The sequence below is a fragment of the Microcaecilia unicolor genome, chromosome 9, assembly GCF_901765095.1.
Source record: "Microcaecilia unicolor chromosome 9, aMicUni1.1, whole genome shotgun sequence".
Taxonomy (NCBI): Eukaryota; Metazoa; Chordata; class Amphibia; order Gymnophiona; family Siphonopidae; genus Microcaecilia; species Microcaecilia unicolor.
In genome coordinates this window covers 122824571-122851254 of record NC_044039.1, presented here as the reverse complement: position 1 = coordinate 122851254, position 26684 = coordinate 122824571, and the positions used below count along the sequence as shown (strand labels likewise).

General features: G+C 44.6%; 1 protein-coding gene across 1 annotated transcript in view; it reads right to left on the bottom strand.

Annotated features, from left to right (window-relative positions):
* Positions 1 to 670: 670 nt before the first annotated feature.
* PLEK2 (pleckstrin 2) overlaps positions 671 to 26684 on the bottom strand; it is a 43874-nt gene continuing 17860 nt past the window's right edge. The window contains exons 3-9 of the mRNA XM_030215211.1: positions 23442 to 23623; positions 20688 to 20779; positions 17721 to 17908; positions 14730 to 14831; positions 12029 to 12112; positions 10845 to 10923; positions 671 to 2006 (exon numbers count right to left, since the gene is read on the bottom strand). Of these exons, the coding sequence (XP_030071071.1) occupies positions 1879 to 2006; positions 10845 to 10923; positions 12029 to 12112; positions 14730 to 14831; positions 17721 to 17908; positions 20688 to 20779; positions 23442 to 23623 (855 nt within the window). The 3' untranslated portion in view covers positions 671 to 1878. The remainder of the gene's footprint in view (positions 2007 to 10844; positions 10924 to 12028; positions 12113 to 14729; positions 14832 to 17720; positions 17909 to 20687; positions 20780 to 23441; positions 23624 to 26684) is intronic.

Sequence of the window (26684 nt, the reverse complement as noted above, 5' to 3'; positions counted from 1 at the left end):
TCCCACTACCACAGGGCCCTTTTTACTGCAGCTTGGTAAAGGACCCCCCTAAGCCCATAATGTATGTGTGTTTTTTTAAATATATGGAAAGAAACTGGTGTGATAGATTCAGTGTCTCCACCACTGGATACAAGTTATGGGGCCAGTCCAGAATGTGAAAACAGTCATCCTGTGGGTGTTCAGGCACCCCTCCCCATGACCTCCACCCATCTGTCCAGTCTAGAAATGCTGAAGGACCGAATGGAGATAATTCAGTAAAATGGGCACTAACATTCACACACTGATTATGTATAAAAGATTACAATAATGGCATATTTGCACATAAATGCTAAAATTCTGCCTATGCACTATATTACATGTATTTTACAGGCAGGCATATACATAGGCAGAATGTGGGCGGGGCTTGTATCTAATCTGTTACACTAGTATTCTGTAAAGGAAAACAGGAGCCTACATTCTTTTACAGAATAAGCACCAATCAGGAGCCTCTAGACCTCCATATTTAGGTGCACTGTTACAGAATTACCCCCATGGAGCCTAATTAGAGATTTCTGAGTCCTTTTAAATATTTTAAAACAAATATCCAGTGTGTTGTACGGTATGGATCCATGTCAAAGATATAACTCAGGTCTAGCCATTTTGTGAGCAAGAAACCAAAATACTTGGTGGCAATGGGACTATTGTTTTATTCTGACCTTTTATCCACATTACCAAAATCATACAGTAATGTTTTGAATGTTTTTTTTTTTCCATATTTTATAAAATAAAAGGAAATAGATTTTCTTTAGAATATTTGGCTCGCCTCAAACATTTATCTGCTGTCTCCTTGTTTTCTTCAGTGCTCTTGTATCCAGACCTCTGCTAGAAAATTTGAGCTCAGCCCACACTATCATGTGATCTATATCTATAGGTACAGAGGACAATCCAGGGCCCTTCAGTTTGCGTCTTGTAGGTGTACAGCCTTCCTCTAGAGAAAGCAGGTACATAGAGTAGCCTCAGAAAATACTTGATGCTCATTACCTTTGACAGGTTCTAGAAAAGCATTCAAGGCCCATATCCTCAGCAGGTCCTGAGAAAGCCCATTTCTTTAGGCAGGTGCAGTCTTTTCAGCCGTTTGGAATAGGTCACGATGTGGATGAATGGAGTTTGTCATTGTGTGTGTGCGCTACAATGTCATATTGGCATTTCTCCCAACTCTTCCCTGCAGATGTTTCTTAACAAGTCCTCTGATATGAAAGGTAAATTTGGTGAGATGAAGCGCTTGCGAGTATTTAGTGACCTCCAGGTCATATTCGCTCAGCTTGCAAACCAATGTCATTTTTTTTTAATATTCAGAGACTGCAGAATATAAATTGAATATCAAGTTCTTACTGTCCCTCTCCCCTGCGCTGATGCCTTCTTCTTGGATCACTGGTGACAGCTAACTGTCTTAGAAAGAAAACAAAAAATGCTCTTTCAAAAACCAGGAAGTGGTGACATGGCCTGTAGAGTATCACATTTTTTTTCTAGATTTCTTTTCATCTTCTACATGTAGGGGCCACAGTCTTTGTATCCAGGGATCACTTTACTACTACTACTTATCATTTCTATAGCGCTACTAGAAGTACTTTACCAAACATACACCACAGTACAATGGGATCCTTTTGTTAGTCTCAATGATGGGGGTGAGGGGGGCAAAACTATTCTTCCCATCTCACATTTCCCTTACAAGGAACAGTGCATCTGGGCAACAGAACTGGAAGAGAGAGCTTCCATTCAGAAGTCTCCCTGCTACTGTAACACAGCACTGACTCGTTTGGGTGGATAATTGCAGTCTAATTCAACCCAGAGTCGCTAGGCTTTCGCTCTTTGAGCATCCCGCACGTCACACACTCTTCTTCATGTCAGCCGCTTGATCGCCTCAACCCATTCCACTCGCTCGGCTTTGGAACTGGCCTGGATATAGTAATGGATGTCCTTCTGGGTTATTATTTTGAAAAGGTTCCCTTGAACATTTCCCTTCACTCCTGCAAAAAACAAAAACCCCATAAGAGTCTATGACATGGTCAAATGTAAGATATGAAAGACAGTCCTGGCACCATGGGTAAAGTTCATAAATAGCGAGACTACTGCCAGACTACTGCTAAATTTTAAATATCTCTTCTGGGTTTCAAAGCCAACAAATGAACCCTTGGACGAGGGTGGCCTAGGAGTGTTGCATTGTGTTGGGATGCCATACATTCAGTACTTGTCTTTATATTCTGCACTTAAAGGAAGCATTATTCCATAATCTGCTCCTTCAAAACTGTAATCCAATCCAGTCAGTGCAGCTTGTATAAGACAATGGCGTAGCCACAGGGGGCCTGGGCTCCCTCACCTTTGGCTCAGGCCCCCTCTGCTTTAATGGCTGGCGGGAATGCCAAGCCCTGTCAGCCAAAGAGATCTCCATGAGTCCTGCCTGTGCTTCCAGGGCAGCACTTAAGTCAGCAGGCACACTTCAGCCTCCAATGCCAGCTCTTGCGTGCATGGTCAGTTCAGCAACTGAACTAAGCAAGTGCAGAAGTGCCAACATCGACGGCTGAAGTGAGCTGCCAACTTGAGTGCTGCCACACGCTGGCAGCACAGGTGGGGACTTGCAGAGGAGATCTCTTTGGCTGGTGGGGCTTGTCATCCCCGCTAGAAAAGGTATGCCTTAATATTGCGGTTAGAGTGGCAGTGGGGGGAGAGGGGAAGACAATACCTGGCTCCCTCAGTCCACCTTCTCCTCACCCCCAATACACCGCTGGCTAAGCCCCTAGTATAAGATGTCCTTTAATCCCATCCTGCCTGGTCCAATACAGCCCGTAAAACAGCTCGTGAAAGTTACATAAGTATTGCCATACAGGGACAGACCAAAGGTCCATCAAGCCCAGGATCCTGTTTCCAACAGTGGCCAATCCAGGTCACGAATACCTGGCAAGATCCCCCAAAAGTACTAAACATTTTATACTGCTTATCCCAGAAATAGTGGATTTTCCCCAAATCCAATTTAATAATGGTCTATGGACTTTTCCTTTAAGAAGCCAGCCAAACCTTTTTAAAACTCTGCTAGGTTAACCATCTTTACCACATTCTCCGTTGGTTTCCTAGTTGATGCTTGGACCCAGTGTACCAATGCAATCATTATAACATCCCTGGGGATGTGAGTAGAACTAGAGATAGGCAGGAAGAGGGTAATTTTATAACAGGACATCTAGGTTAACTGGGCAGGAAGATGCCTGGGTTGTAAAGATGCATAAACACCTATGTGTCCCAATAAAATCCTAGCACATATTGCACCTACATTGAAGGTATGTATTTTAATGTCAGCTTGGGAGCAGGTGTAAATGTTAGTGCACAAAATATACACATTTTTTTATGCAATAGGAGGCAATTCTATAAAGTCATGCCCCAAAATATAGGCACTGCAAAAGGATGCATTTAGTGCAGTGGTATTCCTAGGACGGCTGCCACCCGGGGCAGATAGCCGCTGCGCAACCCCCCCCCCCCCCTCAGGTGTAGCATTCCCCCCCCCCCCCCCCCCCCCGGGTGCAGAATTGTCATCCCCCCGGCACATCACCTCCAAACCCCCTCCCCTGAGTGCATTGTTCTTGCCTCCTGGGGTGCTGGGAGCAGCCACGCAGCTGTTGGCGCCACCGTTTCCCTGCTCCCTCTGCCCCAGAACAGGAAGTAACATCAGAGGGAGCAGGGAACTGGCGGAGCTAACAGCCATGCAGCTGCTCCCCACACCCCTCCTGGAGCATGCACCCGGGGTGGACTGCCCCCACTGCCCCATCTTCGTTACACCGCTGATTTAATGCCAGTTCTAGCACAGCATTAGGGTATGCCTAACCTGTTATAGAATGCCAGCGCAAAGTGACCTTTGCATGCCACATAAGTGTGATGGCTTACACCATGATATTGGTAGGCTTAAATTGCTGTGTTTAAGCGCGCCTTGCAGCGTGTGCAACTCATAGTATACTATATGTTGTGCAAATCACTAGATGGAACGTCCATGCTCTGCCCACAGGTACAGCCTACTTGCATTTGCATGCTAAGCTACATGTGTACCATGTTTATAGAATAGAACCTAGCACTTAGGCATGTATTTGCCAACAAAACTCTGTAAGCCACATTGAGCCTGCAAATAGGTGGGAAAATGTGGGATACAAACATAGGCGCCCGGTATAAGAGGCCAGCCAGAAGTGCAGCAAGGGCGGGGCGGGTGCAGCTCGTGAACATCTCCCTCCCGGCTCCCTCCCCCCCCCCACGACTGGTGCGCGACGGTCCCGATCTTTACCTCCCCCCCCCCCCGTCCCCCCGACTAGTACAGTGCCGCTCTCCCCCTCCGCTCCTGTCACGTCGTCTTTCAACGAAGCTTCCTGTTCCCATAGCAGCAGCAGCAGCAGCAGCAATGATGTAAGCGCCGCTGCTTTCAGCCTGCCCCGGAAGCCTTCTCTGGACAGCGCCCCTCCTACGCGGGAAGCTGTTCAGAGAGTGCTTCCGGGGCAGGCTGAAAGCAACGGCGCTTACATCATTGCTGATGCTGCTGCTACGGGAACAGGAAGCTTCGTTGAAAGACGACGTGACAGGAGCGGAGGGGGAGAGCAATAGGGTACCGCACTAGTCCGGGGGGGGGGGGGGGGAAAGCGATGCCAGACAGACCGACCAAAGGGAAAGTGGGGTGGAGAGAGGAGGATGTGAGATGCCACATCTAAGGAGAAGAGGGAGGAAGGAAAGCAATGGCAGGGCATGGGAATGGGAAAAGGGGGTGGAGGAAGGAGTAAGAGTGATGGAAGCAAGAAGGGGAGGGAAGAGAAAGGTGGGATGCATGAAGGAGAGGAGAGAAGCATGAGAACGCTGGAGGAGAGAGAGAGAGAGAGAAAGTGGAAAAGAGCAGGGGAGAGCCAGAGAGAGATGGGGAGAGAAAGAGGGGACATGGAAGAGAGCAGGGGAGAGCCAGAAAGAGATGGGGAGAGAAAAAGGGGACATGGAAGAGAGCAGGGGAAAGCCAGAGAGAGATGGGGAGAGAAAGAGTGGCCATGGAAAAGAGCAGGGGAGAGCCAGAGAGAAGATGCTGGATGGAAGAGGGGTACAGAGAGAGAGAGAGATTAGTGGAAAGATGGCGGGAGAAAGAGGGGACATGGGCAGGAGAGAGAAACTGCTGGGGAGAAACTGGGGGAGACCCTAGCTGTCAGACGGAGAAATGCTGAATGAAAGGAGGGAGAAAGAGGGAAGACAATGGACGTAAGGGTAGGGAGGGAAAGAGGAAAGACACTGGAAGGATGGGGATAGAGAGGACATGCTGAATGGAAAAGGGTCGAGAGAGAGAGAACTGTTTAGAAGGAAGGGGAGATAGAGGGAGACAATGGATGGAAGGAGAGGGAGACAATAGACGGAAGGATTGGGAGCGGGTAATGGGTAGAAGGATGGAGAGAGAAAGAGGGATAACACTGGATGGAAGGATAGGAGAGAAAAAGAGGGAAGGTGCTGGACATGGATGGAGGGGTGGGAAAAGAGGAGAAATCTGAACATGGATGGAGTGGAGGGCAGGGAACAGAGGAGAAATGTTGGACAAGGATGGAGGGTAGGAAAGACAAAGGAAGTACATGCACATGGATGGAGGGGAAATTGCTGAATTTAAGGGCTGGATCGGAACACTTTGAAGGCAGATGCTGAAACTGGAGAAAGGATAGGGACAGGGCTACAGATGGTAGACAGGACGCATAAAGACACACAAGGACGCCTAAGGACACAGGAGGATGGTGGACATGGTGAGAGAAAAAATATCAAATGGAAAGACGACACTGGGACCAAAGTGAATAGAAAAACTAAATGATCAGACAACAAAGGTAAAAAAAAAAGTATTTTATTCAGAATTTATTAACTGGAATATGTCAGCTTTTGGAAATGTGCATCTGTAATATTTTGCATGTAAGTTTCAATTTTTCTAGTATTGCTGCATGCTGAGTCTAACTTCTTGAGGTAACTTTCCAGTTTTGCCTTCATATCTGTTGTGTCGTGTGTTTTTCATGTGTAATCAAGGTGCAGTATTCTACTAGTGTGTAGTATTTACAGCCCTTTTTGGGTTTTTTTGTTTCACTAGGTTTTAGAGCCCGGTGTAATTACAGTGCTGCCTTTCCACACATAAGGTTGTAGCTCGTCCTGTCCTTGGAATTAGTGCTGTTATGGTTTGCTAAGGTTATGAGTGTGTTTTTGCACAAGTTTGTGTATAGTGTTTTGCAGTGGAGAGATTGTGTATTGGCCTTACTGAGGTGGCACCAAAACATCAGAAAGGGTTTTAAAGCCTAAATCATGACACACTACCTCTTGAAGGATCTACATATAGTCGTTAATAAAAGGAGCTCATTGTGAACACCCTAAAAGGGTGTTTTGTGGCTCTACATGAGAATTGTGATATTATGATCCCTTGTTTCATATTGTTGACGGTCTGCATTTTCCATATGGGTGGTATATTGATGTATTAGGGTCTGCCTAGTGTTATGGTACAGTAAGGTTCTGAGTGTGTTTTTGCACAAATTTGTGCATAGTGTTTTACAGTTGAGCGATTGTGGTTAGAATATGCTTTGAGCAACCACTTTATTCTTTGACATATGATACATATCTAATATCTAAATTTAATAAAAGGTATTGTGACTTTTATTTTTATTTATTTTTTCTGTGTGTTATCAGACAATTATGGATTTAAGCTCCACCCCCTAACCCCGCCCCCTTTAGCCTCCCCAAACAGTTGGGCCACCGACCGCCTATGGATACAAATGCAATAAATAAATAAATTAAAAATAAATAATTTGAGGCACCAATCCCATGCATAAGTGCTAGTGTTCTGCAAACATTGGCGCACTTACTGTGCCTTCATGTAGGCATGTTTATAGAATTGCCCAGCACGTGTTTGTGACTCCACCCATGTTCCGCTCAGACTCCTCCCCTGAACATGCCTACTCTAAAGCTGCTTTTATGCCTAATATCACTGCAGAAACTTATAGGGGCAAGGTCATTTTCTACAAGATCCTTTACTCGAATAAATTAGTGTTTAATGCTTGAAAAAAGTTTATAGAATTACTCCTGAATGATTCTAACCCTCTGGATCATGAGTGGCTTTAAACATGGAAATGCTTTATAAAATTACCCCTACAGTTTAAATTAAAAAAAAAATGTAACAAGAATGGGCCAGGAGTTATAAAGGAAGAAAAAAAAACATGAAAACCCAGGAAAACACTGAATAAATATCTACTATACAACAGGTATAATCATGCTAAATCAGTGTAAGTCTTGGAAAGTACTACTCAGAAATTTTACTAAAGTGTGATTCATTCCAATTTCAATCCACAGGGCCCGGAGGCATGAATAATTCACAGAAATACAATTACAATAAATTATATTTCTGTGTTGGTAAAGACTACTATAAAGAACAAAATTACAGAGCATATTCAAAAGCATGGATTAATGAGACAAAGCCAACATGGATTTAGTGAAGGGAAATCACCAATCTACTACATTTCTTTGAAGGGGTGAACAAACATGTGAATAAAAGTGAGACAGTCGATATTGTGTATCTGGATTTTCAAAAGGCATTTGACAAAGTACCTCATGAAAGACTCCAGATGGAACTGGAAAGTCAGTAGTGTTTTATTGTGGATTAAAAACTAGTTAAAGGATAGAATAGGGTTAAATGGTCAATATTCTCAATGGAGAAGGGTAGACAGTGGGGTTCCCCAGGGGTCTGTGTTGGAACCACTGCTTTTTAACATATTTAAAATTGATCTAGATATGGGAATAACTAGTGAGGTAATTAAATTTGCTGACAACACAAAGTTATTAAATCGCAAGAGGATTGTGAAAAATTGCAAGACGACCTTAAGACTGGGAGACTGGGAAACCAAATGGCAGATGATAGTTAATGTGAGCAAGCACAAAGCGATGCATGTGGGAAAGAGGAACCCGAACTATAGCTACATGATGCAAGGTTCCACGTTAGAAGTCACAGACCAGGAAAAGGATATAGGAGTCATCATTGACAATACTAAGAAACCCTCTGCTCAGTGTGCTGTGGCAGCAAAGAAAGCAAACAGAATGTAAGGTATTATTAGGAAAGGAATGGAAAATAAAAACAAGGATGTTATAATGCCTTTGTATCGCTCCATGGGGTGACCACACCTTGAATACTGTGTGCAATTCTGGTCGCCGCATCTCAAAAAAGATAAAGTGGAATTTGAAAAGGTACAGAGATGGGAGACGAAAATGATAAAGGGGATGGGACAACTTCCCTATGAGGAAAGGCTGAAACAGCTTGGGTTCTTCAGCTTGGAGAAAAGACAGCTGAGGGGAGATATGATAGAGGTATATAAAATACTAAGTGGAGTGGAACGGGTAGACGTGAATCGCTTGTTTACTCTTTCCAACAGCACTAGGACTAGGGGGCATGCGATCAAGCTACAAAGTAGTAAGTTTAAAATGAATCAGAGAAAATATGTATTCACTCAACATATAATTAAACTCTGGAATTCATTGCCAGACAATGTGGTAAAAGCAGTTAGCTTAGCAGGGTTTAAAAAAAAAGGTGTGGGTAGCTTCCTAAAACACAAAAGTCCATAAGCCATTCTTAAAATGGACTTGGGGAAAATCCACTGCTTATTTCTAGGATAAACAGCATAAAATGTATTGTTTTGGGATCTTGGCAGGTAACTGTGACATGGTTTGGCCACTGCTGAAAATAGGATACTGGGCCTGATGGACCTTCGGTCTGTCCCAGTATGGCCACACTTATGTACTGCAGGGAAAACTCCAGCAAGCGTATTTCCATTCCAATGCCTATGGCATCATCATCATCCTTGCTACAACCAAATTTTTCTGGTACTATTTTCCAGGCAGGGCTGGCCCTACAGCAGGAGTGGGTTTTGCACACAACCCTGCTCTCAGAAATCCTGTTCTCTCTCTCTCTCTCTCTCAACAGTCTTGGCGCTTCTAATGTCTTCTTGCTGCAGTGCTTGAACTGTAAATAAGCCTTAGGTTTAATCACTAAAAATAGCTTTCACCATCTCACAGACCTTTAAAAGCTTTAGGTCCAGATGCCTCACTGTTTAAGTCTTCCTAAAACTACGGGCCAGAATATTTCTAAGTGCTGCTTGGTGTAATTAATTGAATGCTGGCCTGCTTGCTGTTACCTTCTACCCACTCTTTCAAGGCATTTTGGATTTCACTCACACCTTTCTTCAGCTCTAGCTCGAGGTGAGTTTCGTTTAGGTACAGCAGGTACTTCCCGGTGCCCGGGAGGGTTCACAATCTAAGGGGCTCTTTTACCTGGAAACAGGATGCTGGGCTTGATGGACCTTTGGTCTTTCCCAGTATGGCAATACTTATGTACTAAGCTGCATTAAGCGCTAACATATGCCTAAAGCATTAAAAATGGCCCAACATGGAATGCACTCAAGTGTTCTGTGTTATTTTTGGCATTGGTTTGTGCTAAATGCACAGTTTGTTTTTTTTTAGGGGGTATGTCAGGGGCAGAGAGTAAAGGGTCATGGATTTGATATACTGCCTTTCTGTGGGTACAACCGGGGGCATAGCCAGACTTCGGTGGGAGGGGGGTCCAGAGCCTGAGGTGAGGGGGCACATTTTAGCCCCCCCCCCCCCCCCCCCGCCATTGCCAACCCTCCCCCACCACCAACTTTTGACTCCCCTCCCTGCCAACGACCCTCTCGACCCTCCCTCCCGCTGCCAACCCTCCCCCGCCGCCACCGTCGCCTACCTTTGCTGGCGGGGGACCCCAATCCCCGCCAGCCGAGGTCCTCTTCTTCCGGCGCAAGGCTTCGTTCTGTTTCTGAGTCTGACGTCCTGCATGTATAACGTGCAGGATGTCAGACTCAGAAACAGAACGAAGCCTGGCGCAGGAAGAAGAGGACCTCAGCTGGCAGGGGATGGGGTCCTCCGCCAGCAAAGGTAGCCCACGGCGGGGGAGGGTTGGCGGTGGGAGGGTCCAGGGCCAAATGTACGGGGGCCCAGGCCCCCGTGGCCCCACATAGCTACGCCACTGGGTACAACCAAAGCAGATTACATAAACTATATGCAGGTATTTTTTTCTATCACTAGTGGGCTCACAATCTAAGTTTACAGCAACACGACGAAACCAAATAACTTTAACCTTATCCTACCATAACATCACTGTGTAACTGTTTATACCGGAATTGGCGAACACCTCTACGGTACTATTCTAAGCCACATTGAGCCTGCAAATAGGTGGGAAAATGTGGGATACAAATGTAACAAATAAATAAGTATCTGGGGTAATGGAAAGTTAAGAGACTTGCCCAGAGCCAGAAGGAGCTACAGTGGGAATTGAACCCAGTTCCACAGATTCTCAGTTCACTGCACTAACCATGGGGCTACTATGGTTACCTGGTAGTGCATTTTCATTACCACATGCTAACTGGTTAGTGCAGGGTTAACGCGGGGAGCCCTTATTGCTTCCTAAGTAGGAGGCGTTGTGCTCCCATGGAGCACACAGTCCTATATTCAAAAAAATAGAAAACAGACCTTTTTGATGGCCTCGGTACAAATGGACTTAGTGTTTGGGGAAAGTATCTCATAAGGACACGCTAAGGCCATTTCTTCTCACAGCTCAGTAAAAGGGGCCCCTAAGTTTGTACCTGAGGCAATGAAGAGTTAAGTGACTTGCCCAAGATCACATGGAGCGACAGAGGGATTGGAACCCCGCTTCCCTGGTTCTCAGTTTCTGTTCTAACCATTAGGCTATTTCTTCCCCCCCCCCTCCCCCCCCTGCTTTGTTCAGATGTGAGCACAAGAAATATATCACAAGTTCTTCTTACCGAATGGGACCCCATTGTCCTCCAGGGCAGAAATGAGGCAACCTCGGAGAGAGAAGCCACCAACTGGCATATTCTCCTCCTATGAAGACAACCAGAAAATGTTTATCATTAGATTACAGTTTGTGCATTTCTACAAAGACATAAATAGAAAGGGAAAGGGGAGAACTGAACATCTGAATGTGAAACTGCTGCAGGACTCAGTTAACAAGGCCTGCATTCTGTGACACACCTCACCATGAATATCATCCCTTCCCATCCCTGATCAGAGCACTCCGCTCTGCTGCTTCTGGAAGGAAAGGAATTGCCTCTCCCATTATCTGTTCCTCCCCTTCCCCTGCTAACCTACTGGAATCTGTAATACTGGAGTGCCAAGCAGTGGTGTTTCAAATCAAGGTGTGTGTGTTGTGTATGCATCCGGTCAGTCCCTCCCTTCTCTCTTCCACCGCATCACTCCCTTCCCAGCCCAGCCCAGCCCAGCCCAGCAAAGATCTGCAATTTCCTCCCCCTCCCCATACCTTAAAATCACTTTTAGTCTTTGCCTAGGCAGCACCACCAACAGCACTCAGTCTGCCTTTGGCCTACATGGGGCTCTCTCTCTGAACTGTCCTGCCCCTTCTGACACAAATTCCTGTTTTCTGAAGGGTGGGAAGGTTCAGAGAGAAAGCTCTGGTGCAGGCCACAGGCAGCCTATGAGTGCCACTGCCCAGGTAAAGACTGGAGCTGATTTTAAGGTGTGGTTGGGGGAAAGAGCGGAGGGAGAGGGAATTGCCAGATCTTTGTGTGGCTGGGACAGGAAGGGAAGGGAGAGCTGAGAAGGGAAACGCAGACCTGTCAAAACTTCCAGGCTACACTACTGGTGTCAAGAGAGAACCTGCCGGTAAAAATCTATGATGCAGCATGAAAAAGGATGTAGTAAAATACATATATCTGGCATGAGAAACACATGTACATTTAAAGAGCCTTAAGGCATTTGTTTCACAATTATGTGTACTGGAGCCAGTCACTGACAGAACAACTGGAGATGTAAGTCCAAATGCTACCACCGCCGCTTCTATGTGATTACTCAAATACTCTACACTCATACTTTAAATATATCAAGTCACCCTATTTTTTAGCATGTTTACAGATCTGATTTTCAAATTTGTGAGATATTTGCATAATAAGTATCAAAGATGAGCATGTACTTTTGTGGGATCGTAGTAGTGCAGGAAAGCTGGATCTGCCCTCAGAACAAAGCGACGCACCTTCCAGTTTTTCCTCTTATGCCCCTACAAAACAAAAGATTGTATCAGTCAGTTCCAGTGGCCCTCAAAATGCTAGCATGCATTCCTAAAACTCCTCCTCCTTGTCACCCTATTATCAGAAGTCACATTGCAATATTGAATTATTAAGACACAATATTCAGAGTGGCTTATACTGAAGAGCCCCCTTTCAGAAATACCATGTTCTAAAAGCCTTTCATAAGTTATTAGTGGGCAGTTGGGTGTAGCTCAGTAACAACTTACAATTTCAGATAAAATGTTTTCTTTTAGTAAACTAACCATGAAGCTGAAATCCCTGGCGGTCAAGGGGTGATTGTGGGGATGTGGCCCAGATATCAGTCAATGCAGATTACAACCTGCCTTGATTTCCAGCATTGTGTGTCAATTCTCTCTTTCCTCTGGCTGCCCATGTAGGGATGTGGCCCAGATATCAGTAAATGCAGATTACAACCTGCCTTGATTTCCAGCATTGTGTGTCAATTCTCTCTTTCCTCTGGCTGCCCAACAATAACCTATAAGGCTGAAAGTTCCCCTCTAATACAATATCAACATATTATGAAACAAACAGAGGAATGGTTCAATCCCTTGTATTACAGGTCTCCCGCAGTACAGGACTTCCATAATGGAGGGAATTGAACTGGATAAATCAGGGGCCGATCCATGATGTTCATGGTAGGATGTGTGTTAACACATAGTCTATGGCATCTATCTGTGTGAGTGGGTTCCAGTACACCTTCCAGCTTTTGTGTGTGAGTGGGATCCTGAGAAGTACCCAGTTTTCGGCCTTTGTCTTGTTCCAGACTGTGACCCTAATTTGGGCCTGTCACATATTCTCCTTGCTAGGTCAGCCTATCGCAGACTTCCACTACGAATCTAGGGCTCACTACCCTGAAACGTAACATAAGATTTCCCTTGACTAAATCCATGTTGGCTTTGTCTCATTAATCCATGCCTATGTATATGCTCTGTAATTTTGTTCTTTATAATAGTCTCTACTATTTTGCCCAGCACTGACATCAGGCTCGCGGCCTATAATTTCCCAGATCACCTTTGGAACCCTTTTTTAAAAAACTGGCATTAATTACATTGACCACGGTGGATTTTAAAGATAAATTACATATTACTAACAATAGCTCTGCAAGTTTATTTTTCAATTCTATCAGTATTCTGTTCCGCTTTTACTTTTAACTACAAGCATTAGATGTAAGTAAAAATTATAAAAATTAGTGAAATTAATAGGTCTATAAAAGTAACAATAAAAAAAGTTTCCAGTACTTCTTCACAAGTAAAAGTGACAAAACCTTTACTTGCATACACTAGCTAGTTACAGATGCGCGTCAAAAATGAAATTACCACCCGGGTCACGCGGAAGCTGAGTGGTAACTCGGAATTGGCACGCGTTGGGCATGCATAGGTGCTTACGCGACTTAGTAAAAGGACCCCATAGGATGCAATTAAACTATGGGGTCCTTTTACTAAGGTGAGCTGAAAAATGGCCTGCGGTTGTATAGGCGCAAGTTTTGGACCCGTGCAGATCCATTTTCAGCGCACCTGTAAAAATGCCTTTTTAAATTTTGACTGAAAATGGACATGCGGCGAAATGAAAATTGGCGCGCATCCATTTTGGATCCGAGACCTTACCACCAGCCATTGACTTAGTGGTAAGGTCGCTCACGTTAACCATGCGGTAATCACCCACGCGCATTGTCAGAGTTACCGCCTGATTTTCGCCATGCGCCAGAAAATAAAATATATTTTCTGGTGCGCGTAGCAGATGCGCATCAAAAATGAAATTACTGCACGGGCCACATGACAAGTGTTGGGTGCGCTTAGGCACCTACATGGCTTAGTAAAAGGAGTGGCCTAGTGATTAGAGCACCGGTCTTGCAATCCAGAGGTGGCTGGTTCAAATCCCACTGCTGCTCCTTGTGACCTTGGGCAAGTCACTTAACCCTCCATTGCCTCAGGTACAAACTCAGATTGTGAACCCTCCTGGGAGAGAAATATCCAGTGTACCTGAATGTAACTCACCTTGAGCTACTACTGAAAAAGGTGTGAGCAAAAATCCAAATAAATTATAGAATAGCATTGAGTGCCAATTTCGGCACCCAAATTTAGGTGCTAGGCCTTATACCTGTTGAAACCAAGTGTAATTCCCAGCATCCAATCTGGATGCACATTCCTGGTATTCTATAACACTGCACGCAAATGTTACGAATGCCTTTAACCTGCCTGCCCATGCACTTCCCACAGCCACATCCCCTTATGGGTTGTGCGCTATGAGATCTGGGGCACATTGTTATAGAATAATGCATAGCAAAATATGCATCCAATTCCAAATTGGTGTTAGTGCCAATTAGTACTCAATTAATGGCACTAATTGGCTCCTTAGACAATTTAGTTAGGCACACGTCTTGGAATGACACTCAATTTTGGGCGCCATATGTAGAATCTGGGGGGTCAATGACTAAGCATGAGAAGCATTTTCATACAATGCAAATGCCAGAATATTTCATGCATGAGAGCTCTGAATATTCTGAAAACCAGGGCTGGCTGACTGGTGCTTGAGAGCCAGTAGTGTGGTGTATTGAGAAAAGGCCCTAATCCAGACACCTGTGGTTACCTGCTTTGCCAGATAGCCTTGTTTCACGATGGCGCCGCTCATTTCCACTGCATTAAGCTGGATCCCCTCTTTGAAACTGCCTTTTTTCTTAAAACTCTCAGCCTGCAAAGAGAAATATTTAAAGAAATCCTGCCTTCTTCCAGTGTGGATATACCCTCCTATCAAGCATTGGATAGACAACAAGGAAGAACCATCACAAACAGTGAGAGTTGCCACCCTAAAAAGTAAGGCTAAAGGCCAAAGAGTGAATTTTGTCTGAGGGGAATCCAGGGTATAAATTTGCAAATGACAAAAAAAGAGCAACAATTTTTTTTTTTTTTTTTTGCTTTTCTCTGAAGCCTCTGAAAAGATACAGACAATGTCAAGGCAATGTGGAAAAATTCTCTGGGCTTAAATTTGCTCTGCATGTAGTAGCTAAAAATATGTGAATAGGTTCAGAGCGCATGTACTTGTGAGTACAGGGGAAAGAGATGGGGCAGGGAAGTCAGTACACAGAAAGGTGTGCTCGAATTTCTTCCTACTGGTTAGGCCACTAGGCTATTCAGCCTTTCATGGGTGATCAGGGTAAGTACACTGGCACTTAGGTTCTTATGCTTGGTCTTCACTTCCAATCCTCAAGGGTCACCAATGGGTCAGTTTTCAGGATATCCCTAATGAATATGCATTCCCCATATCACTTGACTAACATTTGTTCATCATATTTAATAACACATATGTATTACATAGTATACAATATAGCATTTATTACAACCATCATGACTCTTTCATACAGAAACCAATGATTTCCAACGCATTCCCTTTCTATACAAATGTCCCAAATAACATGTATATAAACTAGAAGCAAAGTCTTATAGTTCCAAAAAGCTTGGCGTATCTCACTTGCACTGAATATCACAAAAATGTGTCATGATGGTTGTAATAAATGCTATGTTGCATACTATGTAATGCATATATGTGTTATTAGGTATGATGAACAAATGTTAGTCAAGTGATATGGGGAATTAATGTTTGTGGCTAATCATTGCATATATAACTCACTAATTAGTATTAAGTGAGCCTTAATGAATATGCATGAGAGAGATCTGCATACAGTGGAGGTAGTAGACATGCAAATGTTTGGTCTTCACTTCCAATCCTCAAGGGTCGCCAATGGGCCAGTTTTCAGGATATCCCTATTGAATATGCATGAGATGAGAGACATCTGCATACAGTGGAGGTAGTAGGCATAAAAATGTCTCTCATGCATATTCATTAGGGGTATCCTGAAAACCTGACCTGTTGCTGGGCTCTTGAGGACTGTGAGTGAAGACTAAAGCTGTAATAAGCGAGAGAAGGGGCCCAAAGAATGTGGTATTGAGAAAGCCTGCAAATGAATGAGTGTGTGGCATACCTGGCATTGCAATTGTGATGCTGTCCAGACTTAATTTAGGAGATCATCAGTGTTTTGGCAGAGTGACAGCATAGTGCAGTGGACTTTGATCCTGGGGAACTGAGTTCGATTCCCACTGCAGCTCCTTGTGACTCTGGGCAAGTCACTTAACCCTCCATTGCCCCTGGTACAAAATAAGTACCTGAATATATGTAAACAGCTTTGAATGTAGTTGCAAAAACCTCAGAAAGGCAGTATATCAAGTCCCATTTCCATTTCATTAATATTTCACTGCCTCGGGTACAAAATTAGGAGTCCTTTTACTATGCTGCATTAGGCACCCTCGCACACCTAACGCAGCAAAAATGGATTAACACAGGATATGCAAAAGCATCCTGCATTAGTTACATGTACGCGTGCTAAGTGTGTACTAAATATTTTTTCATATTTTTCAGGGGTGTGTGTCAGGGGTGCAGAGTGGGCGTTCCTGCGCTAACTGGATTACTGTACGCGAACTGGTTAGCGTATGGATAACGCCAGAGCCCTTACTGCCTATATAATAAGTGGTGGTAAGTGCTTTCTTAATCTATATGACAGGGCCCTCAATGTTCATGTCTCACCAGGTCATCTGTTGTCCAGCGGATACAGTATAAGGTTGTGACACTAATCCATCGCATTTTGTATGCGGTTGCTCCTGCCTACTCATGCATATTCCTTGTGGAAATCCTGAAACCCAGACTAGTTTGCAGTCCTTAAAGACCAGATTCAGGGACCCTTGCTGTAAAGTCACTTGCTACCTGACTGTGGGTGCTGGGGTGGTACCTCTTGCATCATGTGATCATTTGGCAAAAGCTCTGTGAAGCAGAACTAACTGGGCTGATATATTAATTGCTGTTGATTTTTGTTGTTTGTTATGTTTTAATGCTTCTGATAAAGTTCCTCATGAGAGACTCCTGAGAAAATTAAAGAGTCATAGGATAGGAGGCAATGTTCCGATGTGGATTAGGAATTTGTTTTTGGATAATAGTGGGATACAAGAATGCATAAATAAATAAATAAAAAAACTATTCTAAATCACCTCTGAATTTCACATTTGAAGCGGTTTTCAAGTCAATTTAATACAGTGCAATGGGGAAACGTTTTTGCTACAGATGCACGGGGCAGCAACAACTGAGAAAAATTAGTAGCAGGGCCCATCATACCAGCAAATCTGATTGCAGAATGAATTCCAAAGAAGACCCAATCCACGTACTTCAGATCAAGGAATATAACAGTGATACATGAATCAAAGAAGGGTGAGTGGATAAACAGAAAAAGCACATGACTGCAAAGTATTGTTTGGAACTCATTAGTGCTTCAGGTTGGAAGCCTATCCTCCATAGCAGTAGGTTCGAGTGGACTGAAAGCTCAGAAGGAAAAGGAACTGGAATGCAACCTGGTACATATGTTTCAGCATTGTGAGTAACCTTCCTCACTGTAGTAAGAAGGGATAATTGGTGTTGTGTTTGTGTTTAGCACCCCCAATTATTTTGAAAAGTTGGCACCTATGACCTGGTAAAAAAAAAAAAAAAATCAAACTCACAAAATGTACTGAAAATGAACTCAAAACCATCACCACTTACAAAAGTGTAAAGCGCTGTAGAATCATCCAGAAACTGCTCTGCCAGGTCCACGTTTCGGGTTGCCTCTGTGCTCCTGATGCCAATGGGCTTGATGAAGTTTTCCTCCATCAACATGTACATCAAGGTCACGGCCTCGAACCGGGCAGAAACAAAGTTCCAAGAGACCAACCAGTCCACCAGTGAAGAGCCTGCAAGACAAAGAGAGACATCTGAGTGCAGGGCAACTGGGTTTTTGCACAGGAGGCACCATATGTGGAGGAGTGGCCTAGTGGTTAGGGTGGTGGACTTTGGTCCTGAGGAACTGAGTTCGATTCCCGGCACAGGCAGCTCCTTGTGACTCTGGGCAAGTCACTTAACCCTCCATTGCCTGCCGCACTGAGCCTGCCATGAGTGGGAAAGCACGGGGTACAAATGTAACAAAAATAAAAAAAATATCCAGGAGGGTACAGGAGAAGGAGAGGGGCATCACCACTGCTGCAGTTCCAGTCCAACCCAGCTCCCACGTTTGTATTGTGCACTGCTTGTTCCAGACCCCTATTACCTAGTTATGGCCCTGAATGAATCTCTTACCACAGTTCTAGGTACATTGACAATATACCTATAACAATACCGTCTTATGTTGGCCCAAAACTGTCCCAGAAATGACCTGTTCTTTTAAGGTCATGCTTGAGTGGAGGAGTAGCCTAGTGGTTAGTGCAGTGGCCTACGAACCAGGGGAATTGGGTTTGTTTCCCACTGCAGCTGCTTATGACTCCGGGCAAGTCACTTAACCCTCCATTGCCCCAAATACAAAATAAGTACCTGTAAATAATATGTAAACTGCTTTTAGTGTAACCACAGAAAGGCAACATATCATATCCCAACTCCTATGTTTCCAGTCGTGTAACTGGGCTGATATGATGGTCGAGATGCAGGACAATACGGGTTAGCATTGTTGGCTATTAACAGGTTGCAGTTGTTAAGCTGTGTGTTTGTATTATATGGTGGTCTTTGTTGCCTTTGTTTAATTTATTGTATTTTTAATCTTCTGTAAACTTTGTTGAATGTATACACAGTATCCCGTTTTCCAAACAGTGGCCAAGCAAGGTCACAAGTACCTGGCAGAAACCCAAATTGTGGCAACACTCCATACTACAAATCCCAGGGCAAGCAGTTGCTTCCCATGTCTGTCTCAATAGCAGACTATGGACTTTACCTCCAGGAATTTGTCCAAACCTTTTTTAAACCCAGATACGCTAACCGCTGTTACCACCTCCTCTGGCAAAGAGTTCCAGAGCTTAACTATTCATTGAGTGAAAAAAATATTTCCTCCTATTTGTTTTAAAAGTATTTAAATGTAACTTCCTCAAGTGTCCCCTAGTCTTTGTACTTTTGGAACGAGTGAAAAATCAATTCACTTCTATTCGTTCTACACCACTCAACATTTTGTAGGCCTCAATCATATCTCCCCTCATCCATCTCTTTTCCAAGCTGAAGAACCCTAACCTCTTTAGCTTTTCCATCCATTCTGTCCAACAAAATATTCAGGGTTGTAACTGCAAATCTGTGTGAGGTACAGCATGCAGAAAAGTTGACACAGGTTACCTCAGGGCTTCACTTCTATCCTGTGAGAAGAAGAGCTTTATACTCCCAGTGGTCCATGCAAGGCCACAAAGATTTTTTGGCAGAATCAGCCCACTTGCCATCTCTGTAGCTTTCACTGCAGTATTTCGAAATACTACTATGGACTTCCACCCCTGGCCATGCCTGATTTTCCGAGAAAGGAGGGGATAACACCACTAATGGTTCCTAAAGTGGCAAAAGCTAAATCCATCATCGTACTATGCAAACAAGTCATTATATAAATATATTAGGAACTTGCTGTATTGCCTTATCTGGCACGCCAAGTCAAAGCAGTTTTCATAGTAAAATAAAAGAATAAGGAAAAGAACTCCAGGAAAGATGATTACACAATACCACACAATACTGTAAGTAAAGACAAAGAGTTGAATGTAGAATCTAAAGTATGAAAGTATGCAGGAAGAAAACCCTCAAGCTGGACCCCAAAAGTTAACTTAAAGACATGCGTCTTCAGTGCAGTTCTAAATTTCCTATATGCAGGGGCATAGCCTGACCTCGCAGTGGAAGGGGGTCAGAGCTCAAGGTGGGGGGGGGGGGTACATTTTGGTCTACTGCCCTCCCACCGCCCCCTCCCGCTGCCCTGCCACCCTCCCCGCCGCAGCAAATACCTTTGCTGGAGGGGGTCCCCAACACCCACCAACTGAAGCCTTATCCAGGGCCGGTCTCCGGTGCCTCTGCGTTTCCTGCCCTGCTCTGTCTTCCCCTCACTTCCTGCATGCTCCTTTTAGTGAAACTGAGCATGCTCAATTTCACTAAAAGGGGAAAACAGAGCAGGGTAGGCAATGCGGTGGTGCCGAAGACCAGCGTTGGACAACACTTCAGCTGGCGGGGGTTGGGAACCCCTACCAGCAAAACCAGGGGCCCAGAGGAAATTTTTGGGGGGGGGGGGGCCCACACCCCCATGGCCCCACCTAGCTACACCACTGCCTATATGATAATTCAGCTTTTGGGGGAAGAGGGTGATTATTTCAGAGAGCTGTTGCCAAAAAAGAAGAAAGTGCTATGTCTAGTGATTTGAGATGAAGCAGGATGGGGTCAGGAGAACTAGCTGATGCTCGTTCAAAGATCTAAGTGAACAAAAATGGAACAAAAGGCAGCCAAATAAAATGGATTACCATTATATAAAGCTTTATAAGTAAGAGTCAGAGTTTTAAATTTAACTCTAAATTGGATAGGGAGCCAGTGCAGATGGAATAGGAAAGGGACGAAACAAACAGTACCATGTAGATAGGCTGCTGAGAGAGACAGTGCATATAGAATCAGTCCTTATAAAAGGATATTTCCATTGAGAGATTGTGGGTGTGGGGGCAGGAGGTGGTCAGGTTGGCAGAAACTGCCAGGCATTACCTGTAAAGCTCTCTTTGTATGTGCTGCCCTGCTCCATGTTGGTGATAGGTTTGATTCCACTGCTGCTGTCGCGCATCTTGTCAACTATGTGACTGCAAAAAAAAAAAAGCAGATTTTACACACAGACATTTCCCAAGTGCTGCAAATCCAACTGAATAAAAGACAGGACTTAAACCAAAGGCTGAAACATAGAGAATGATGAGATCCAGGGACGTCACAATTCAAATCCCACTGCTGCTCCTTGTAACCTTGGTAAGGAGGACACATTGATCCAGTCCTGGTTTTGCATCCATTGAAAGCAATGGAAGTAAAACCCAGACTGGCTCAACCTGTCCTCCTTTTTCTGGAGTCATATGGTAACCCTAGCCCAAGCCTTGGGCAGGTCACTTCACCCCCCATTACTTCAGGTACAAACTTAGATTGTGAGTTCTCTGGGGATAGGAAATACTTTAGTACCTGAATATAACTTTGAGCTACTATTGAAAAGAGGTGATCTAAATCCACAATCCATTATGAAGATCACAAGCCCCCTTAGTCTGCCTCTGTAATCTCAGGATTTACCCATACATTTTTGCATGCAAGGATCTCCTGGTGTAATTCCACACTTTCTTGTCATTTATTACTGGTTTGGTGTCTAACTTCCTCCTCAATTTCCTTCTTTTAGTTTCCTATCATGACTCCTTCTAAAACTCACCATCTCTCCCTCCTGTCCTCTGGGTGGGGTATACATAATTAGGTCTTCAAGCCTGGTCTCATGGTGGAAATCCTGCACTATTTTGGCAGTTGTTATCTGGACAGCTCTTGTTGCCGTCATCCTTAGTCCAAATAATTCTGATCTGAAAGAACTTTCACTTTGCTTGGTGCTTCCTCCCTTCCTCCTCTGTTCTTAAAACTGGCCTGCAGCTGTCTATCCCAGAGCTAACTGCATTTGTGTTTCTCACAGATTATAAATGTGAAAAGTTCACCGGAATCTTGTTTGTATGAAAAACTGTATATATTATTATTAGTAGTAGTAGCATCATTGCCCTTATGAAGCACATGGAGCAAACTTTAGGAAATAAGCAAGTAGGTGGATGTTATTTGGGTGGCAAAATTTCAGTCCCCTATCTGGATAACTTATCCGGATAACTTTTGTTCCCCCCCGCCAAGTACCTTTTAGGCTCTTTGCTGCCCCTCTCCCCACAACAATCATGATCACCCCAGCAGCAGGGTAAATAGACTATTTGAAAACAGCCCACGCTTCAGGCAGGTAAAAGTACACTCTGATGTTTCCTTGAGTTTCTGTGACTGTCCAGATCTAATGTTTTGCCTTGACAGCAGCTGCCCTTTGATGCCTCCAGGCAACTGCCTAGTCCTGCCTAGTGGTTGGGCAATCATCAAGGGAAGTCACAAAAGTTTGTTGTAATTTTTTTCAATTTCAAGACAAAAATAATATACAGGGTTTTAACGTCATTCACCCACTCAGTCCCTCCTACTAAGCCCTATCGAAAACAAGAACTTTTATTTATTGATTGGTTGAATGACAGATTTACTAACCGCCTGTATGAAGAGATGCACCCAAGGTGATGTAAAAAGGCTGCACTTATTTCAAAGCAGATGCGAAACCCAATGGGGAAATTTGTTTAAATATACATCTATTCTCGTTGTAAAATGAGAAATACACATAAATTCTCAGCCCACCTAAAACATGCTCCCTAGAAATTTCTGCATTCTAGTCATCTCTATGAGTAAATAGCAGTTTTCTGAAATTGTCGTTTACACCTGTGGCCACTAACCAATCTACATTTGCATAGAGATTTGCATAGAATGGAGGTGGTGGATAAAAATTTTTTTTCATGTATATTCATTGTGGATATATCCTGAAAATCTGTCTGGCTACATGTGTCCCGAGGGCAGGGCTGAGAACCTCTGCTTTAGTCTGAGGCAATTAAAATGGCTTCTTTCCCCATTTTTTTTTTCATGAAGCCTCTTGTAATGCTGACTGGTCTTGCACTGGTACTAGCCAACTCTACAAACATGCTGACCATATCAATGCCAGATCTTAAACACCATCTCTGTGTACTGGAGTCAAGTGCACTTGGAAAACTGGCATATCCAACTGCACACCTACAAGGCAGGGCTGCCGAGAGACTGAGCCGGGCCCGGGGTAAGGCCGGCCGCCTCCCCCCATGGATCGCCACCGCCCCGCCCTCCAAAGGATCGTCACCCCCCCTAATCGCTACTGCTGTCGCCTCCCTCTCCTGTTCACAGGCAACCGGCGCCGCAGTCTCCAGTCTCCACCTGCCTACCCTCAGCTCCCTTCTGTCTGCTACCCTGAATCCTGCATTTAAATTAAAAAGAAATTTCTAAATCGGCAGCGAAGTGCCACTGTGCAACGCCTTCTGTGCAAAAGCGGCAGATCGCCTCGGGCGGGCCTTCCCTCACTGTGTCCCACCCTCGCAGAAATAGGAAGTTACATCAGAGGAGGGCGGGACACCCGAGGCGATCTGCCACTTTCGCACAGAAGGCGCTGCTACTTTAGAGATTTTTTGTAAATGCAGGGGGTTGGATGGCAGACAGAAGGAAGCTGAGGGTAGGCAGGTGGAGACTGGGGACTGCGGCCTGGGAGCAGGAGAGGGCGAGAGACCCCGGCGGGTCTGGGGAATTTTGCCCCCCCCCTGCCCCTCCTCTCAGCAGCCCTGCTACAAGGCTCAGACGAATGAGCCAATGCCTCAGAATGAGACAGCTTACAGGTACAGGGATCTCTCTTCTTACTTAAGGCTGATGTTTGTGGGCAGCTTGAAGGAGTGATCTCTGGGTGACAGCTTCTGGCTCTGTTCTGGACTGAGGCTCCGAATGGCTTCTGTGATGTCAGCAGCCCAGGCGTCTCGATCTTCTCTGGAACAAGCCTCCAGGAAATATTCAGTGCAGGTTTTGGTTTTCAATTTTATAACCAGCTGCATACAAGGAAATGGTATAAATAAAAATACAAATACAAGGTACAATAACAAGGAAATGTATAAATAAAAATATATATGCTATTCTTCATGGCACCAGCAGTCCCAAGCAGGGCATGGGATCATGGGATCTGCTCCCATGAGATCCTGGCAGTTAATCAGGGTTGGGTTTGGTGACTATTTGGATGAAACCACTTAGGGAATACTGGATGCTGCAGGAACAGCCACATACCTTTTCTTCACAGTCCCTGATGTCATGGAGCATAGTAATGATGAGTGTGCTGCCCCTGAAAGGAGGCATTAAAACAGCAAAACCTCCTAAGTACCACAAAATGTACATCTATTGGGTGTCAGAAGCTGAGATCAGACTGGAAATTATTGCATTTCCCCAGTCCATGTTTTTGAAAACAGGATGTGGAAATTTTAAAAAGGTCAGTTATGAATAATTAATTAACTAGGATCAGTTAAAATCCCAGGTTATAGTATGGCAAGTGCAGCGATATGGATCGATCAGAAGCTGGAGAAACCATGCCTGGGACAGAGAGGTTCACCTGGACTATGTCATTCCTTGTGCTAGAATCTGGAAAGAACTTTTCCTGGGAATGTTTGAGTCAGCCCCACTGGCATCATTTTAGGGACCAGCTAGAGAAGATAAGGGTGTGCCCTGGTTTTAGTGCATGGCCACAGTTGTGTGCCCAAAGGGGAATGTCCCTTTGGAACCATGACAGAGCTGAATCAGAAGCAAGAAGTGAGGTCAGCAATTGACATTTGGTATAGTACTTTCTGTTCCCTTTGTTATGCCACACAATAGTAAGCTTGAAAATAAAGGCAAAGGACCAGCTGTTATGCCCCAAGTTCACCAAGGATCTATGGATATACGTGTGTTAGCTCTGAAACCCAAAGAGTTGCATTCCAGTCTGATGGTTGAATGGAGGTCTTAACAAGGTGCCACTCTTAAATTCTGGGGGATTAACCCCGCCTTCACCTCTGCCTGCCCTGTTGTCCCTAAGGCATGAGTCTCTCCTACAAGGTTCTCTTTCCTTAGTTACTTCTCCAGTGGAGGTTCTGATCTCCAGTACAGTCTCCTGTCCTTCAGTGCCAGATAATGTCTGTGAGGAAATGAACCCTAACTAGGAGATTTCATTGAAAGATATTTGAAGATTGTTCCTAGAACAGAGGGTATGCTGAACAGTTTCCCAAGTGTATGATTTCTCTAAACAGGTTGAAATAGGTTTGGGAATGTAGATATTAAGTTGTCTAAAATAAAATCCAGGATGTTGTCTCTGGAACCACAACCACAACTTTCTACACAGCAAACTGGAGCATCTGGGATTAAAGAAAGTCTTAGGGGCCCTTTTACTAAGCCGTGTAGGTGCCTACTTGCATAGGAGCCAAATTTTCAAAATGATTGGAAGTGCTGAAATTTTTTTTTACAGGTGGTGCATTTCCCTCCTCCCCCTCTCCATTCATATCCAGCAATTCTCCTCTCTCTCCTCCCTCCATCCATGTCCAAGTCTCATCTCTAGCATGCCCTCCCCTCCATGTCCAGCAACTCGCCCCAAACACCACCTGCCCCTTTTCAGCCCCACCCTCTCCTCTGAGTTCCAGGCCCCCCACTCCTCCGAGTGCCAGTCCCAACCCCAGCCCAACCTCTTCTCCCAGAACAGTCCTCCGTCCTCGCCTTCCTGCCACCCAGAATTTAAAACTCATCTTACCTCGGTGCCGGCAGCAGTGAAAGGCTAGCAGGCTCGGCTTCAGCCTTCCCTCCTCTCTCAGCTCTGGTCCCACCCTCGCAGAAACAGGAAATGAGGGTGGAACCAGAGCTGAGAGAGGAGGGAAGGCTGAAGCTGAGCCTGCTCGCCTTTCACTGCTGCCAGGACCCGAGGTAAGATGAGTTTTAAATTCCGGGCGGCAAGAAGGCGAGGATGGAGGAGAGGACAGGCAGGTTGGGCTGGCTGGGGTTGGAACCGGAACCGACGGCGGGTTAAAATATTGGGGGTGCTCGAGCACCCACGGAGTCAGCGCCTATGCCTACGTGCGCCCAATGTGTGTCAATTTTGAGATACCGCCTGGCTACCACGTGGCCCTTGAGGTAATTTAATTTTTTATGCACGTCTGCTATGTGCGCCGGAAAATATTTTTATTTTCTGGCGTGTGGGCAGTAAGGTCTCAGACCCAAAATGGATGCGTGGCAATTTTAATTTTGCCACACGTCTGATTTTGGCAAAAATTTTAAAAAGGCATTTTTTACAGGTGCGCTGAAATACGATTCTGTGTGCACCCAAAACACGTCTGCACTACCGCAGGCCATTTTTCAGCGCATCTTTTTAAAAGGTCGCCTTATTCTCCACTATAAAATAGACACTATGATCAAGAACAGTCGCTAGCGGTTCTGCTCCTGCCACCTCTTCAAGATTCCCGCAATTTTTCTGGCTTAGCCCCCAAAGTTGTGAGACGCCAAAGTGAGTGGAAATTACTGTAGAGTTGCAGGGAGGTATTGGGGAGCTGTGACGGAGAACAAGGGCAATGTTTTATTGTGCTTGAGAAATGCTTTATTTTTATAATATATAATAAAAAGAAAGAATAGGTTGATCAGTAACAATATATGTAACAAGTTCTCCTTTAAATAATCATAATCCCAACACATCGTATCTGATGACCCTCAATTTAATCCTCACCTATAAATCTTTTTCAGTTGAAGCCTCTTATTTAATTTTTTTGTCTCTGTTGTGAATAAACCGTAAGCTCTAAGAGGTAGGGACTGTCATGTATGTGTCTTTGTACAGTGCTGTGTACATCTGGTATACACTATGTATATGAGTAAATTCATTTACAAAGTTCACGCTCATATCCTATCTTGAGCTCCATCACATGTTTTGCCAGAAAACAAACTGAGGGGCCCTTTTACAAAGGCGTGCTGAAAAATGGCCTGCGGTAGTGCTGACGTGTTTTGGGCGCACGCAGTATCATTTGTCAGCGCACCTGTAAAAAATGCCTTTTAAAAGTTTTGCTGAAAATGGATGTGCGGCAAAATGAAAATTGCCCCGCGTCCATTTTGGGT